The sequence below is a fragment of the Salvelinus namaycush genome, chromosome 23, assembly GCF_016432855.1.
Source record: "Salvelinus namaycush isolate Seneca chromosome 23, SaNama_1.0, whole genome shotgun sequence".
In the NCBI taxonomy this organism is placed as follows: Eukaryota; Metazoa; Chordata; class Actinopteri; order Salmoniformes; family Salmonidae; genus Salvelinus; species Salvelinus namaycush.
In genome coordinates, this window is record NC_052329.1 from 5938299 (window position 1) to 5955771 (window position 17473).

Sequence of the window (17473 nt, forward strand, 5' to 3'; positions counted from 1 at the left end):
CCTCACACCTGTCGCGGGTGAGAACACACTATGTGACTCGAGGTGTGTGTGTGTGTGTCGAGGTGTGTGTGTGTCGAGATGTGTGTGAGGTGTAATGTACAATAGGCGAGAGATGATACTGATGACTGTGCCAGGCAGATGTTCACATTAATACAAGGATCTCATGTTGGCGCTGATGAGAGAGGGAACAAGGAGAGGACAGGGCTCACATTCACTCCTCTACCTCCATCTATCCTCTTTTCACCGTGCGTACATCCCACATGGCACCCTAGCCCCTATATAGTGCACTACTGTTGATAAGAGCCCTATGGTGCACTATAAGAAACATGGTACCTTTTGGGACGCAACTCTCTCTCTCTTTTCTCTCTTCTTTCTTTCTTTCTTTCTTTTCTCTCTCTCTCTCTCTTTCTTTCTTTTCTCTCTCTCTCTCTCTCTCTCTCTCTCTCTCTCTCTCTCTCTCTCTCTCTCTCTCTCTCTCTCTCTCTCTCTCTCTCTCTCTCTCTCTCTCTCTCTCTCTCTCTCTCTCTCTCTCTCTCTCTCTCTCTCTCTCTCTCTCTCTCTCTCTCTCTCCCTCCCTCCCTCCCTCCCTCCCTCCCTCCCTCCCTCTCTCTCTCTCTCTCTCTCTCTCTCTCTCTCTCTCTCTCTCTCTCTCTCTCTCTCTCTCTCTCTCTCTCTCTCTCTCTCTCTCTCTCTCTCTCTCTCTCTCTCTCTCTCTCTCTCTCTCTCTCTCTCTCTCATCTTCTCACTGTGCCAAACGCAGGCCTTATCATGTCGACGGCGGCTCTATTCTCAAGCCTGCAGATTTAATTTCTCCATGCAGGATTCATCTCATATATCGGAATAGAAGTGGAGTATGGTGATAAATGTGATACATTGTGTCTGTGTGACTTCAGGATGGTGATAAATGTGATACATTGTGTCTGTGTGACTTCAGGATGGTGATAAATGTGATACATTGTGTCTGTGTGTCTTCAGGATGGTGATAAATGTGATACATTGTGTCTGTGTGACTTCAAGATGGTGATAAATGTGATACATTGTGTCTGTGTGACTTCAGGATGGTGATACATGTGATACATTGTGTCTGTGTGACTTCAGGATGGTGATAAATGTGATACATTGTGTCTGTGTGACTTCAGGATGGTGATAAATGTGATACATTGTGTCTGTGTGTCTTCAGGATGGTGATAAATGTGATACATTGTGTCTGTGTGTCTTCAGGATGGTGATAAATGTGATACATTGTGTCTGTGTGACTTCAGGATGGTGATAAATGTGATACATTGTGTCTGTGTGTCTTCAGGATGGTGATAAATGTGATACATTGTGTCTGTGTGACTTCAGGATGGTGATAAATGTGATACATTGTGTCTGTGTGACTTCAGGATGGTGATAAATGTGATACATTGTGTCTGTGTGACTTCAGGATGGTGATAAATGTGATACATTGTGTCTGTGTGACTTCAAGATGGTGATAAATGTGATACATTGTGTCTGTGTGACTTCAGGATGGTGATAAATGTGATACATTGTGTCTGTGTGACTTCAGGATGGTGATAAATGTGATACATTGTGTCTGTGTGACTTCAGGATGGTGATAAATGTGATACATTGTGTCTGTGTGACTTCAGGATGGTGATAAATGTGATACATTGTGTCTGTGTGACTTCAAGATGGTGATAAATGTGATACATTGTGTCTGTGTGACTTCAGGATGGTGATAAATGTGATACATTGTGTCTGTGTGACTTCAGGATGGTGATAAATGTGATACATTGTGTCTGTGTGTCTTCAGGATGTTGATAAATGTGATACATTGTGTCTGTGTGACTTCAGGATGTTGATAAATGTGATACATTGTGTCTGTGTGACTTCAGGATGGTGATAAATGTGATACATTGTGTCTGTGTGTCTTCAGGATGTTGATAAATGTGATACATTGTGTCTGTGTGTCTTCAGGATGGTGATAAATGTGATACATTGTGTCTGTGTGTCTTCAGGATGGTGATACATGTGATACATTGTATCTGTGTGACTTCAGGATGGTGATAAATGTGATACATTGTGTCTGTGTGTCTTCAGGATGGTGATAAATGTGATACATTGTGTCTGTGTGACTTCAGGATGGTGATAAATGTGATACATTGTGTCTGTGTGTCTTCAGGAAGACGTTGATTGCTCCTCAGCTCCTCATTAGCTCCTCATTAGCAAATTAGCTTCATCTACTCAGACGACATGAAGAGACGTATCAATATCTGTCTCTCTTGTCTAGCAGCCAGACCTATTCCAGAAGTAGAGACGTATCAATATCTATCTCTCTTGTCTAGCAGCCAGACCTATTCCAGAAGTAGAGCCGTATCAATATCCGTCTCTCTTGTCTAGCAGCCAGACCTATTCCAGAAGTAGAGCCGTATCAATATCTGTCTCTCTTGTCTAGCAGCCAGACCTATTCCAGAAGTAGAGCCGTATCAATATCTATCACTCTTGTCTAGCAGCCAGACCTATTCCAGAAGTAGAGCCGTATCAATATCTATCACTCTTGTCTAGCAGCCAGACTTATTCCAGAAGTAGAGCCGTATCAATATCTATCACTCTTGTCTAACAGCCAGACCTATTCCAGAAGTAGAGCCGTATCATTATCTATCACTCTTGTCTAGCAGCCAGACTTATTCCAGAGGTAGAATTATAACTGCTGCTGGTAATGAGACACCTTCTCATGCCTCTTTCACCTGCTCTGCTGTCTCCTGACATGACATCATCCCTCAGACAGAATATATGCGTCCCAAATGGCACCCTATTCCTTATATAGGGCACTACTTTTGTATTACTACTACTAAAGGTAGTGCACTATAAATGGAATAGAGTGCCATTTGGTACACAACCCCTAACAGTGGTGACATCAACCGGTTTAATGGCAGATCTGAGAATATCTCTATGGAGAATCATTTACAATTCACCACATAATCTAGCTAAGAGTACCATACGTGGGTTTACAGATTCTTTAAGCTTCAGGGCTTCGCTGAAGCTTATTTCAATCCTGTGGTGATTATCCACAACGACCCGCACACCACACCACATTCCCAGAACAATCCAAGACAATTGTATTTTCTACTCTTGATGAAATGATGACACTGTGGTCCAATCTGTTTCAGATGTGACAGTCCGATACAAAGCACTAACCCCAGTTTGGCAGAACTCAACTCATCTCCCCGCCAGCTCTCCAGATGAATAGAGACTTACAGACTTACAGACAACAGACTTACAGACGACAGACTTACAGACAGCAGACAACAGACAACAGACTTACAGACACCAGACTTACAGACACCGGACCTACAGACAGCAGACTTACAGACAACAGACTTACAGACAACAGACTTACAGACAACATACTTACAGACAACAGACTTACAGACAACAGACAAACAGACAACAGACTTACAGACGACAGACATACAGACAACAGACTTACAGACACCGGACCTACAGACAACAGACTTACAGACAACATACTTACAGACAACAGACACCGGACCTACAGACCGCAGACCTACAGACAACAGACTTACAGACACCGGACCTACAAACAGCAGACCTACAGACAGCAGACTTACAGACAACAGACTTACAGAGAACATACTTTCAAACAACAGACAGCAGACTTACAGACTTACAGACAACAGACTTTCAAACAACAGACAACAGACAGCAGACTTACAGACTTACAGACTTACAGACTTACAGACAACAGACTTACAGACTTACAGACAACAGACTTTCAAACAACAGACAACAGACAGCAGACTTACAGACTTACAGACTTACAGACAACAGACCACAGACAACACACTTATAGACGTACAGGCAACAGACACCGGACTTACAGACAACAGACGCACAGACAACAGACGCACAGACTTACAGACAACAGGCAACATACAACCGACTTACAGACAACAGACAACCAGCTTACGGACAACAGACTTAGAGACAACAGACTTACAGACTTACAGACTTACAGACAACAAACAACAGACAACAGACTTACAGACAGCATACTTACAGACAACAGACTTTCAAACAACAGACAGCAGACTTACAGACTTACAGAAAACAGACAACAGACTTACAGACAACAGATACCAGACTTACAGACAACAGATACCAGACTTACAGACAACAGACAACAGACTTACAGACAACAGACTTACAGACAACAGATACCAGACTTACAGAAAACAGACAACAGACTTACAGACAACAGACTTACAGACAACAGACAACAGACTTACAGAAAACAGACAACAGACTTACAGACAACAGATACCAGACTTACAGACAACAGATACCAGACTTACAGAAAACAGACAACAGACTTACAGACAACAGATACCAGACTTACAGACAACAGACAACAGACTTACAGACAACAGATACCAGACTTACAGACAACAGACTTACAGACAACAGACTTACAGACAACAGACTTACAGACAACAGACTTACAGACAACATACTTTCAAACAACAGACACCAGACACCAGACTTACAGACACCATACTTACAGACAACAGACAATAGACAACCGACCTCAGACTTACAGACTACAGAAAACAGACAACAGACTTACATTCAATATACAACAGACTTACAGACACCAGACTTACACACACCAGACAACCGACAGCCGACTTACAGACAACAGACACCAGACAACCGACTTATGGACAGCAGACACCAGACTCACACACACCAGACACCAGACTCACACACACCAGACAACCGACTTACAGACAACAGACAACCGACTTACAGACAACAGACAACCGACTTACGGACAACAGACAACCGACTTACGGACAACAGACAACCGACTTACAGACAACAGACAACCGACATACAGACAACAGACAACAGACTTACAGACAACAGACTTACAGACAATATACGTACAGACAACATACGTACAGACAACAGACTTATAGACACCATACAGACTTACAGACAACATACATCAGACTTACAGACAACAGACTTACAGACAACAGACTTACAGACAACAGACAACAGACAACAGACGTACAGACACCAGCCTCACATACTTACAGACAAGAGACGCCCGACAACAGACACCCGACTTACAGACCAACAGACCAACAGAATAATATGTCATCCTTTCCCTCCTCTGAACTGTGAAATCTTAGTGGACAGAGGCTAGTGTCCATCTATCCACAGAGCTATACCCTACTAGTGTGAATAAAGGCTGAGGCTAGTGTCCATCTATCCACAGAGCTACACCCTACTAGTGTGAATAAAGTCTGAGGCTAGTGTCCATCTATCCACAGAGCTACACCCTACTAGTGTGAATAAAGTCTGAGGCTAGTGTCCATCTATCCACAGAGCTATACCCTACTAGTGTGAATAAAGTCTGAGGCTAGTGTCCATCTATCCACAGAGCTATACCCTACTAGTGTGAATAAAGTCTGAGGCTAGTGTCTATCTATCCACAGAGCTACACCCTACTAGTGTGAATAAAGTCTGAGGCTAGTGTCCATCTATCCACAGAGCTACACCCTACTAGTGTGAATAAAGTCTGAGGCTAGTGTCCATCTATCCACAGAGCTATACCCTACTAGTGTGAATAAAGTCTGAGGCTAGTGTCCATCTATCCACAGAGCTATACCCTACTAGTGTGAATAATGTCTGAGGCTAGTGTCCATCTATCCACAGAGCTACACCCTACTAGTGTGAATAAAGTCTGAGGCTAGTGTCCATCTATCCACAGAGCTACACCCTACTAGTGTGAATAAAGTCTGAGGCTAGTGTCCATCTATCCACAGAGCTATACCCTACTAGTGTGAATAAAGTCTGAGGCTAGTGTCCATCTATCCACAGAGCTATACCCTACTAGTGTGAATAAAGGCTGAGGCTAGTGTCCATCTATCCACAGAGCTACACCCTACTAGTGTGAATAAAGTCTGAGGCTAGTGTCCATCTATCCACAGAGCTATACCCTACTAGTGTGAATAAAGTCTGAGGCTAGTGTCTATCTATCCACAGAGCTACACCCTACTAGTGTGAATAAAGTCTGAGGCTAGTGTCCATCTATCCACAGAGCTACACCCTACTAGTGTGAATAAAGTCTGAGGCTAGTGTCCATCTATCCACAGAGCTACACCCTACTAGTGTGAATAAAGTCTGAGGCTAGTGTCCATCTATCCACAGAGCTACACCCTACTAGTGTGAATAAAGTCTGAGGCTAGTGTCCATCTATCCACAGAGCTATACCCTACTAGTGTGAATAAAGTCTGAGGCTAGTGTCCATCTATCCACAGAGCTACACCCTACTAGTGTGAATAAAGTCTGAGGCTAGTGTCCATCTATCCACAGAGCTACACCCTACTAGTGTGAATAAAGTCTGAGGCTAGTGTCCATCTATCCACAGAGCTATACCCTACTAGTGTGAATAAAGTCTGAGGCTAGTGTCCATCTATCCACAGAGCTACACCCTACTAGTGTGAATAAAGTCTGAGGCTAGTGTCCATCTATCCACAGAGCTACACCCTACTAGTGTGAATAAAGTCTGAGGCTAGTGTCCATCTATCCACAGAGCTACACCCTACTAGTGTGAATAAAGTCTGAGGCTAGTGTCCATCTATCCACAGAGCTACACCCTACTAGTGTGAATAAAGTCTGAGGCTAGTGTCCATCTATCCACAGAGCTATACCCTACTAGTGTGAATAAAGTCTGAGGCTAGTGTCCATCTATCCACAGAGCTACACCCTACTAGTGTGAATAAAGTCTGAGGCTAGTGTCCATCTGTCCACAGAGCTACACCCTACTAGTGTGAATAAAGTCTGAGGCTAGTGTCCATCTATCCACAGAGCTACACCCTACTAGTGTGAATAAAGTCTGAGGCTAGTGTCCATCTATCCACAGAGCTATACCCTACTAGTGTGAATAAAGTCTGAGGCTAGTGTCCATCTATCCACAGAGCTATACCCTACTAGTGTGAATAAAGTCTGAGGCTAGTGTCCATCTATCCACAGAGCTACACCCTACTAGTGTGAATAAAGTCTGAGGCTAGTGTCCATCTATCCACAGAGCTACACCCTACTAGTGTGAATAAAGTCTGAGGCTAGTGTCCATCTATCCACAGAGCTATACCCTACTAGTGTGAATAAAGTCTGAGGCTAGTGTCCATCTATCCACAGAGCTATACCCTACTAGTGTGAATAAAGTCTGAGGCTAGTGTCCATCTATCCACAGAGCTATACCCTACTAGTGTGAATAAAGTCTAACAGAGGCTAGTGTCCATCTACAGTTGAAGTAGGAAGTTTACATACATTTAGGTTGGAGTCATTAAAACTCGTTTTTCAACCACTACACACATTTCTTGTTAACAAATTACAGTTTTGGCAAGTCGGGTAGGACATCTACTTTGTGCATGACACAAGTAATTTTTCCAACAATTGTTTACAGACAGATTATTTCACTTATAATTCACTGTATTACAATTCCAGTGGGTCAGAAGTTTACATATACTAAGTTGACTGTGCCTTTAAACAGCTTGGAAAATTCCTGAAAATGATGTCATGGCTTTAGAAGCTTCTGATAGGCTAATTGATATAATTTGAGTCAATTGGAGGTGTATCTGAGGATGTATTTCAAGGCCTACCTTCAAACTCAGTGCCTCTTTGCTTGACATCATGGGAAAATCTAAAGAAATTAGCCAAGACCTCAGAGAAATTATTGTAGACCTCCAATGGTATGGTTCATCCTTGGGAGCAATTTCCAAATGCCTGAAGGTATCACGTTCATCTGTACAAACAATAGTATGCAAGTATAAACACCATGGGACCACGCAGCCGTCATACCGCTCAGGAAGGAGACGCGTTCTGTCTCCTAGAGATGAAGGTACTTTGGTGCGAAAAGTGCAAATCAAACCCAGAACAACAGCAAAGGTACTTGTGAAGATGCTGGAGGAAACAGGTACAAAATTATCTATTTCCACAGTAAAACGAATCCTATATCGACATAACCTGAAAGGCCGCTCAGCAAGGAAGAAGCCACTGCTCCAAAACCGCAAAAAAATAGCCAGACTACGGTTTGCAACTGCACATGGGGACAAAGATTGTACTTTTTGGAGAAATGTCCTCTGGTCTGATGAAACAAAAATGGAACTGTTTGGCCATAATGACCATCGTTATGTTTGGAGGAAAAAGGGGGAGGCTTGCAAGCCGAAGAACACCATTCCAACCGTGAAGCACGGGGGTGGCAGCATCATGTTGTGGGGGTGCTTTGCTGCAGGAGGGACTGGTGCACTTCACAAAATAAATTGCATCATGAGGTAGGAATATGATGTGGATATATTGAAGCAACATGTCAAGACATCAGTCAGTAAGTTAAAGCTTGGTCGCAAATGGGTCTTCCAAATGGACAATTACCCCAAGCATACTTCCAAAGTTGTGGCAAAATGGCTTAAGGACAACAAAGTCAAGGTATTGGAGTAGCCATCACAAAGCCCTGACCTCATCCTATAGAACATTTGTGGGCAGAACTGAAAAAGCGAGTGCGAGCAAGGAGGCCTACAAACCTGACTCAGTTACACCAGCTCTGTCAGGAAGAATGGGCCAAAATTCACCCAACTTATTGTGAGAAGCTTGTGGAAGGCTACCTGAAACGCTTGACCCAAGTTAAACAATTTAAAGGAATTGCTAACAAATACTAATTGAGTGTATGTAAACTTCTGACCCACTGGGAATGTGATGAAAGAAATAGAAGCTGAAATAAATCATTCTCTCTACTACTATTCTGACATTTCACATTCTTAAAATAAAGTGGTGATCCTAACTGACCTAAAACAGGGAAATTTTACTAGGATTAAATGTCAGGAATTGTGAAAAACTGTGATTAAATGTATTTGGCTAAGGTGTGTGTAAACTTCCGACTTCAACTGTATCCACAGATCTATACCCTACTAGTTTGAATAAAGTATATCTCCTCAGAGCCAGGATAAATTCTTTCTCCCGGAAAAGAACGTACTCTCATGTGGGATTGTTTGTGGCAACAACGCATAAATCCTCAACGTCTGTTTCTAATATTCTGACTTCGCCTTTTTATTCTATTTTAGTTTCAACAGCTTTTGACAAATGTTAGCAGCCTCAGTTGCGGTGTGGAGGGGAGGAGATGAGAGGAGAGGAGAGGTGGATAGGAGGAGAGGATGGTTGAGTAGGAGAGGAAAGGAGAGAAGAAGAGGAGAGGAGTAGGAGTAGGAGAGGAGGAGGAGGAGATGAGAGAAGAAGAGGAGAGGAGTAGGAGAGGATAGGAGGAGGAGAGGAGGAGGAGGAGAGAAGAGGAGAAGAGAGTAGGAGAGGAGGAGAATGGAGAGGAGGAGAGGAGGAGAGGAGATTAGGAGCGGAGAGCAGGAGAAGAGGAGGAGAATGGAAAGGAGAGGAGGAGGAGAAGAGGAGAGGAGGAGGAGAGGAGGAGGAGAAGAGGAGAGGAGGAGATGTGGATAGGAGGAGAGGATAGTTGAGTAGGAGAGGAGGAGAGGAAAGGAGAGAAGAAGAGGAGAGGAGAGGAGAGGAGTAGGAGTAGGAGGGGAGAATGGAGAGGGGGAGAGGAGATTAGGAGAGGAGAGTAGGAGAAGAGGAGGAGAATGGAAAGGAGAGGAGGAGAATGTAGAGGAGAGGAGGAGGAGAAGAGGGGAGGAGAGTAGAGGAGAGGAGGAGAGGAGAGGAGAGGAGGAGGAGAAGAGAAGAGGAGAGGAGAGGAGAGGAGGAGGAGAAGAGGAGAGGAGGAGAGTAGAGGAGAGGTGAAGAAAGGAGAGGAGGAGAAGAGGAGAGGAGGAGAGGAGTAAGAGAGGAGAGAAGGAGAGCAGGAGAGGAGGAGAGGAGAGTAGGAGAGAACAGGAGGAGAGGAGAGTAGGAGAGAACAGGAGGAGAGGAGAGTAGGAGAGGAGAGAAGAGGAGAAGAAAGGAGAGGAGAGGAGAGGAGGAGGAGAAGAGGAGAGGAGGAGAGTAGAGGAGAGGTGAGGAGAGGAGGAGAGGAGAGGAGTAAGAGAGGAGAGCAGGAGATGAGGAGAGGAGAGTAGGAGAGGAGAGAAGAGGAGAAGAAAGGAGAGGACACATTAATAATGTGTTATATTCCCTCCAGGCTCCAGGTACACTAAGCCATATACAGTATGTGCAGACTGGCATGAATCCCAAATCGCACCCTATTTCCTATATAGTGCACTACTTTTGACCATGTCCAATATTGCTGGCCAAAAGTTCTGCGTCCACAATAGCAAAAAAATAAATAAACAGATATGTATATGTAAGACACTCACCGTATACGAACAGCACATATTCAGCTCCACTGGTCCCCAGGTAGTTACTGGCCTCACAGCGATACGTGCCGTTGTCTGTCTTGTTGAGGGCGGTGATGGTGAGTTCCCTGCCCTCTACGATCATCCTCTCTACATCAGGCAGCTCCCCTCCATCTTTAGACCACAACACTGGCTCTGGTCTGGTGGAGAAAACACAACACAAGACATCACAACAGACACCACAACAGACATCGCAACAGACACCACAGCAGACACCACAGCAGACACCACAGCAGACACCACAACATACACCACAGCAGACACCACCAACAGACATCACAACAGACACCACAGCAGACACCACAACAGACACCACCAACAGACACCACAGCAGACACCACAGCAGACACCACAGCAGACAGCACATCAGACACCACAGCAGACACCACAGCAGACACCACATCAGACACCACACCATACACCACAGCAGACACCACCAACAGACACCACAACAGACACCACAGCAGACACCATAGCAGACACCACAACAGACACCACAGCAGACAGTACAACAGACAGTACAACAGACACCACAGCAGACAGTACAACAGACACCACAGCAGGCACCACAACAGACATCACAACATACACCACAGCAGACACCACAACAGACACCACAACAGACACCACAACAGACACCATATCAGACACCACAACAGACACCACAACAGACACCAGCACTACACAGCTGATTGAAATAATCAAAGCTTGCTGATGAGTTATTATTTGAATCAGCTGTGTAGTTCTAGGGCCAAAAACCAAAATGTCCTCTTGGGCGTTAGTGGACCTAGTGTCTCAGAGAGGGAGTGCTGATCTAGGATCAGGTCCCCCCCCCCCCCCGTCCATGTCATCTTATTCATTGTGATCTGAGACGCTTCTTAATACATACAGCCCCAGGGCTACGCCATCAAACTGACAGGGACAGGTGTTTTAATAAGGACAGGTATTTTAATAAGGACAGGAGTTTTAATAAGGGCAGGTGTTTTAATAAGGATAGGTGTTTTAATAATTAAATGTGTTTTAATAAGGATAGGTGATTTAATAAGGACAGGTGTTTTAATAAGGACAGGTGTTTTAATAAGGATAGGTGATTTAATAAGGACAGGTGTTTTAATAGGGACAGGTGTTTTAATAGGGACAGCTGTTTTAATAAGGACAGGAGTTTTAATAAGGCCAGGTGTTTTAATAAGGACAGGTGTTTTAATAAGGATACGTGTTTTAATAAGGACAGGTGTTTTAATAAGGACAGGTGTTTTAATAAGGATAGGTGATTTAATAAGGACAGGTGTTTTAATAGGGACAGGTGTTTTAATAAGGACAGGAATTTTAATAAGGACAGGTGTTTTAATAAGGACAGGTGTTTTAATAAGGATACGTGTTTTAATAAGGATAGGTGTTTTAATAAGGACAGGTGTTTTAATAAGGATAGGTGTTTTAATAAGGACAGGTGTTGTAAGGACAGGTGTATAAGGACAGGTGTTGTAAGGGTATGCTCTGATGAAAGTCTGCTGGGACCGAGAGCTTGACATTCTAAATGACTGACATTTACCCTGTTCTCACTGGCTTTACTATGACTGACATTTACCCTGTTCTCACTGTCTTTACTATGACTGACATTTACCCTGCTCTCACTGTCTTTACTATGACTGACATTTACCCTGTTCTCACTGTCTTTACTATGACTGACATTTACCCTGTTCTCACTGTCTTTACTATGACTGACATTTACCCTGTTCTCACTGTCTTTACTATGACTGACATTTACCCTGTTCTCACTGGCTTTACTATGACTGACATTTACCCTGTTCTCACTGTCTTTACTATGACTGACATTTACCCTGTTCTCACTGTCTTTACTATGACTGACATTTACCCTGTTCTCATTGTCTTTACTATGACTGACATTTACCCTGTTCTCACTGTCTTTACTATGACTGACATTTACCCTGTTCTCACTGTCTTTACTATGACTGACATTTACCCTGTTCTCACTGTCTTTACTATGACTGACATTTACCCTGTTCTCACTGTCTTTACTATGACTGACATTTACCCTGCTCTCACTGTCTTTACTATGACTGACATTTACCCTGTTCTCACTGTCTTTACTATGACTGACATTTACCCTGTTCTCACTGTCTTTACTATGACTGACATTTACCCTGTTCTCACTGTCTTTACTATGACTGACATTTACCCTGTTCTCACTGTCTGTACTATGACTGACATTTACCATGTTCTCACTGTCTTTACTAAATGACTGACATTTACCCTGTTCTCACTGTCTTTACTAAATGACTGACATTTACCCTGTTCTCACTGTCTTTACTATGACTGACATTTACCCTGTTCTCACTGTCTTTACTATGACTGACATTTACCCTGCTCTCACTGTCTTACTAAATGACTGACATTTACCCTGTTCTCACTGTCTTTACTATGACTGACATTTACCCTGCTCTCACTGTCTTTACTATGACTGACATTTACCCTGTTCTCACTGTCTTTACTATGACTGGCATTTACCCTGTTCTCACTGTCTTTACTAAATGACTGACATTTACCCTGTTCTCACTGTCTTTACTATGACTGACATTTACCCTGTTCTCACTGTCTTTACTATGACTGACATTTACCCTGTTCTCACTGTCTTTACTATGACTGACATTTACCCTGCTCTCACTGTCTTTACTATGACTGACATTTACCCTGTTCTCACTGTCTTTACTAAATGACTGACATTTACCCTGTTCTCACTGTCTTTACTATGACTGACATTTACCCTGTTCTCACTGTCTTTACTATGACTGACATTTAACCTGTTCCCACTGTCTTTACTATGACTGACATTTACCCTGCTCTCACTGTCTTTACTATGACTGACATTTACCCTGTTCTCACTGTCTTTACTATGACTGACATTTAACCTGTTCTCACTGTCTTTACTATGACTGACATTTACCCTGCTCTCACTGTCTTTACTAAATGACTGACATTTACCCTGTTCTCACTGTCTTTACTAAATGACTGACATTTACCCTGTTCTCAATGTCTTTACTATGACTGACATTTTCCCTGCTCTCACTGTCTTTACTATGACTGACATTTACCCTGCTCTCACTGTCTTTAATAAATGACTGACATTTACCCTGTTCTCAATGTCTTTACTATGACTGACATTTACCCTGTTCTCACTGTCTTTACTATGACTGACATTAACCCTGTTCTCACTGTCTTTACTATGACTGACATTTAACCTGTTCTCACTGTCTTTACTATGACTGACATTTACCCTGTTCTCACGGTCTTTACTATGACTGACATTTACCCTGTTCTCACTGTCTTTACTATGACTGACATTTAACCTGTTCTCACTGTCTTTACTATGACAGACATTTACCCTGTTCTCACGGTCTTTACTATGACTGACATTTACCCTGTTCTCACTGTCTTTACTCCATCTTGGAAAAACCCGTGCCAGTACATGTACAAGGGTTTTTATTCAGGATGAAGGGAAAGATTTGTTTTTGGAATTTTCGAAATATTTTCTATATTATTTATTTTCATGTTGGCTCTATGCCCGGAAATGCAATTGTCCTGAGGAAAGAATTCAAATGTCAAACTCTAAATTTATAAAAACAGGCAATAATTAATATTCACTGAAAAGGGATCTTATGTAGTTTCTTGCAATAGCCCTCTGTTCCTTTAAAATAAAATGTATCTCAAAACTGTGATTCCTAAAAAATGTGTCCGGTGATTTGGTCAACTCTGTCAGATGTCTTAAAATCCTGAATTAATCAGGAGTCAGCTACACCATAAGGAATGCTTATTCATGTCCTCATTACATTTGTGCAACAATACCGCTCATGGTCTGTAAAGTTCTCCACTTTTGATAGATTTATATAAACAATATTGAAATCACCATAAACCATAAACTGTCAACTCCACCTGCCTGATAGAATAATACAGGATATAAATATTGGTTAAAATATGTTTATTTGAATTACGTTTTAGAGTTATAAAGCAACTGAGGAAAAATAAATGTACTACTGTGTTTACCACTTAAAATTAAGATTTTTTTAATGTTAACTCCGTAAGACATCAACTCTGTCAAATTTTTGTCTACGGTCAACTCCGTCAGAGTCCTGAAAGATCTTATGGAATGGTAATGTTTTTATTGGGGATTTTCAAATTAATAATTTTCCATATTTTACAAATGTTTGTACTGAACTTTGATTTTTAGAGGCTTTATCTACTTCCCCAGAATTAGATGAACTTGTGGATAGTATTTTTATATCTCTATGTCCAGTTTGTAAGAAGTTGCTAACTGGCACTAGCGCAATTGCTAACTAGCATTAGCGCAGAGACCCATAGACTTCCAGTCATTGCGCTAACACTAGTTAGCATTGGCTCGCAAAATTCCCTCTAACTTCCTTCATACTAGACACAGAGACATAAAAATGGTATCCATGAGTTCATCTGACTCTGGAGAAATTGCCCAAATCCCAAAGTATCCCTTTAAAGTTCCAATGCAGCCATTTTTTTAAATATCAATATCAAATCATTTCCGAGTAACAATTAAGTACCTTACTGTGATTGTTTTCAATTATAATGGTCAAAATAAACAAAAATATCATCTTAGTAAAGAGCAATTTATCAAGGAATAATTTTGTTGGACTGTCTGGGAGTGGTCTGAGTGGGGATGGGGAAACTGAAAACGAGCTGTTATTGGCAGAGAGGTTTCGAACTCTCTTTCTTATTCTTATTTGATTTTGACTGCACTGGACCGTTAAACTATTGGAGTATTTGCTGTGCTAGACGTAAGGGAGAAAGTTTGCTTTATAAATGTTGTTTTATGTTCTGAATCTAAAAGAACATGCCAAAATACATTTAATGAAAATTAACCATGCGGCATTATACAGCACTATAAACCTAAACAAAAATAAATGTGGAGATTTGTATTACATACTGTAGTTGAATAATCTAATGTTAGATAGCCCCCTTTTTTTTTTTTTTTTTGTTGCCTAAATGACATACCCAAATCTAACTGCCTGTAGCTCAGGCCCTGAAGCAAGGATATGCATTTTCTTGGTACCATCTGAAAGGAAACACTTTGAAGTTTGTGGAAATGTGAATTGAATGTAGGAGAATATAAAACAATAGATCTGGTAGAAGAAAATACAAAGAAAAAAACAACATTTTTTTTTCTACCACCATCTTTGATTTGCAAGAGAAAGGTCCCAGTTTTAGCCATCACTCTGGTTGTAATTCCGATAGTGTCCACAAGATGGCAGAAGTGTATGTGCAAAGTTTCAGATGGATAACTTGAAGTATGAGTGAACAACAAGACTTTTACCGTATTAGTAGCCATACTATAAGTTCAACATTTGCAAAACAACCAGTTTCCATAACTTCATAACTGTGAATATCCTTATAATTGTTGGCCAAAATGAAAAGGCACGCTGTCGTACAAGGTTAGTAGCTACATTTTACGACAGATACATGGTTTCCGGATACTCCCGTAAAGCCCAGCTCATTGGCTATCTAGCTAGCTTTGTTTGACCCCGATTGGTGCTTATTTGACAAAGATACAGTTGTTCAAGTGATGACCGCCCGCGTCATCGGCATGCCATGAAGGAGTCGTTCTCTGACCAAATATGGTGTCCTATAGGATATACTACACCCCTAATGATATAGTGAAGTCCTGTTACATTCTAGGATCTCTGAGGAAAACATACGAACGTGATTTGATTGGTTGAAACAGCGTTTAGGGTTAGATTTTCACAGATACTTTCCTTTGCAAATTGAACGAGTGGAAATACAAAATCGATCGTGCATGTTATATGGACCTTTTTAGGATATGAAATAGGATTTTATCTAACAAAACAACACTTCATGTTATCTCTGGGACCCTTTGGATGATAAATCAGAGCAAGATTTCAGAATTTAAGTACACATTTCACCTTCAGAGGTGAATTTATCAAACCTATCGCTGTGAAAAAAGTGTTTTGCTGTTAGGAGCTCTCCTCAAACAATAGCATGGCATTTTTTTGCAATAATAGCTACTGTAAATTGGACAGTGCAGTTATATTAACAAGAATTTAATCTTTCATCCGATATAAGACACTTATATGCACCGACATTTGTTGTTTCTCTAAAATCTGCGATGTTGACAAAAGGCGCTGCGTGATTTACAACTGTCCCGTTGACGGGACGCCGATCCCTTTTAAACACTTGTTGGACAATAAATGTAAAAATGAAATGCCTTTTATGGTGTCTGACTGACTTGACTTAAATTCAGTAAGTTGCATTTTATGATTAAAAAATAATAATAATTAGGTTGTTACTTCACATTTGTATTTTTTTCATTTTTTATTTAACTGATGTGATAGCTGATACTTTGGTCTGACAAAATATATATTTCAAACGATATTAATATACATTTTTGATTAATTTATTTCAACTTTATATTCAAATACTAACAATAATACTTGGGAACGTCAGTGTAATGACCAATTTGTACTCCTCTGTCTACTGCAGCTGTAAAAAAAATATTTCCTCCCAATCTTCTGTGAGTCCAACTCATTATTTCTGTATGAAGCTAAAGGTCTCTTCCTTCTATTGGGCTGCAATGATTTCTGTCACAGAGAAAGCGTTGCAAATGACACCCTATTCCCTAGTGCACTACTTTTGACCAGGACTCTCTGATCAAAAGTAGTGCACAATATAGAGAATAGGGTTCCATTTTGGGAAAATCTCTGTGACCTCACAGACACAATTAAAAAATATATATATTTTCGTGAAAAATAGGAACAAGAAATATAATTCATACATTCAAGTGTACAGTTTTAGAAATGTCACTGTGTTTGAGAAACATTATGAATCATGCTGCCTGCAAGGTGCACGTGTGTGTGTGTATGTGTGTGTGTGTGTGTGTGTGCACGTGTGTGTGTGTGTGTGTGTGTGTGTGTGTGTGTGTGTGTGTGTGTGTGTGTGTGTGTGTGTGTGTGTGTGTGTGTGTGTGTGTGTGCAAATGTGTCTCTCTATAATTACAACACATCAAACCCGTCCAGAGAGTGACTAGATTAATTTACATAGTG

The 17473-nt window shown here is 41.5% G+C and overlaps 1 protein-coding gene across 1 annotated transcript in view; it reads right to left on the reverse strand.

Moving 5' to 3' along the window:
• Window positions 1-17473, reverse strand: part of LOC120018938 (cell adhesion molecule 2-like) — a 149138-nt gene that overhangs the window by 25129 nt on the left and 106536 nt on the right. Inside the window, exon 8 of the mRNA XM_038962150.1 lies at window positions 10335-10513. Coding sequence (XP_038818078.1) covers window positions 10335-10513 — 179 coding nt within the window. The remainder of the gene's footprint in view (window positions 1-10334; window positions 10514-17473) is intronic.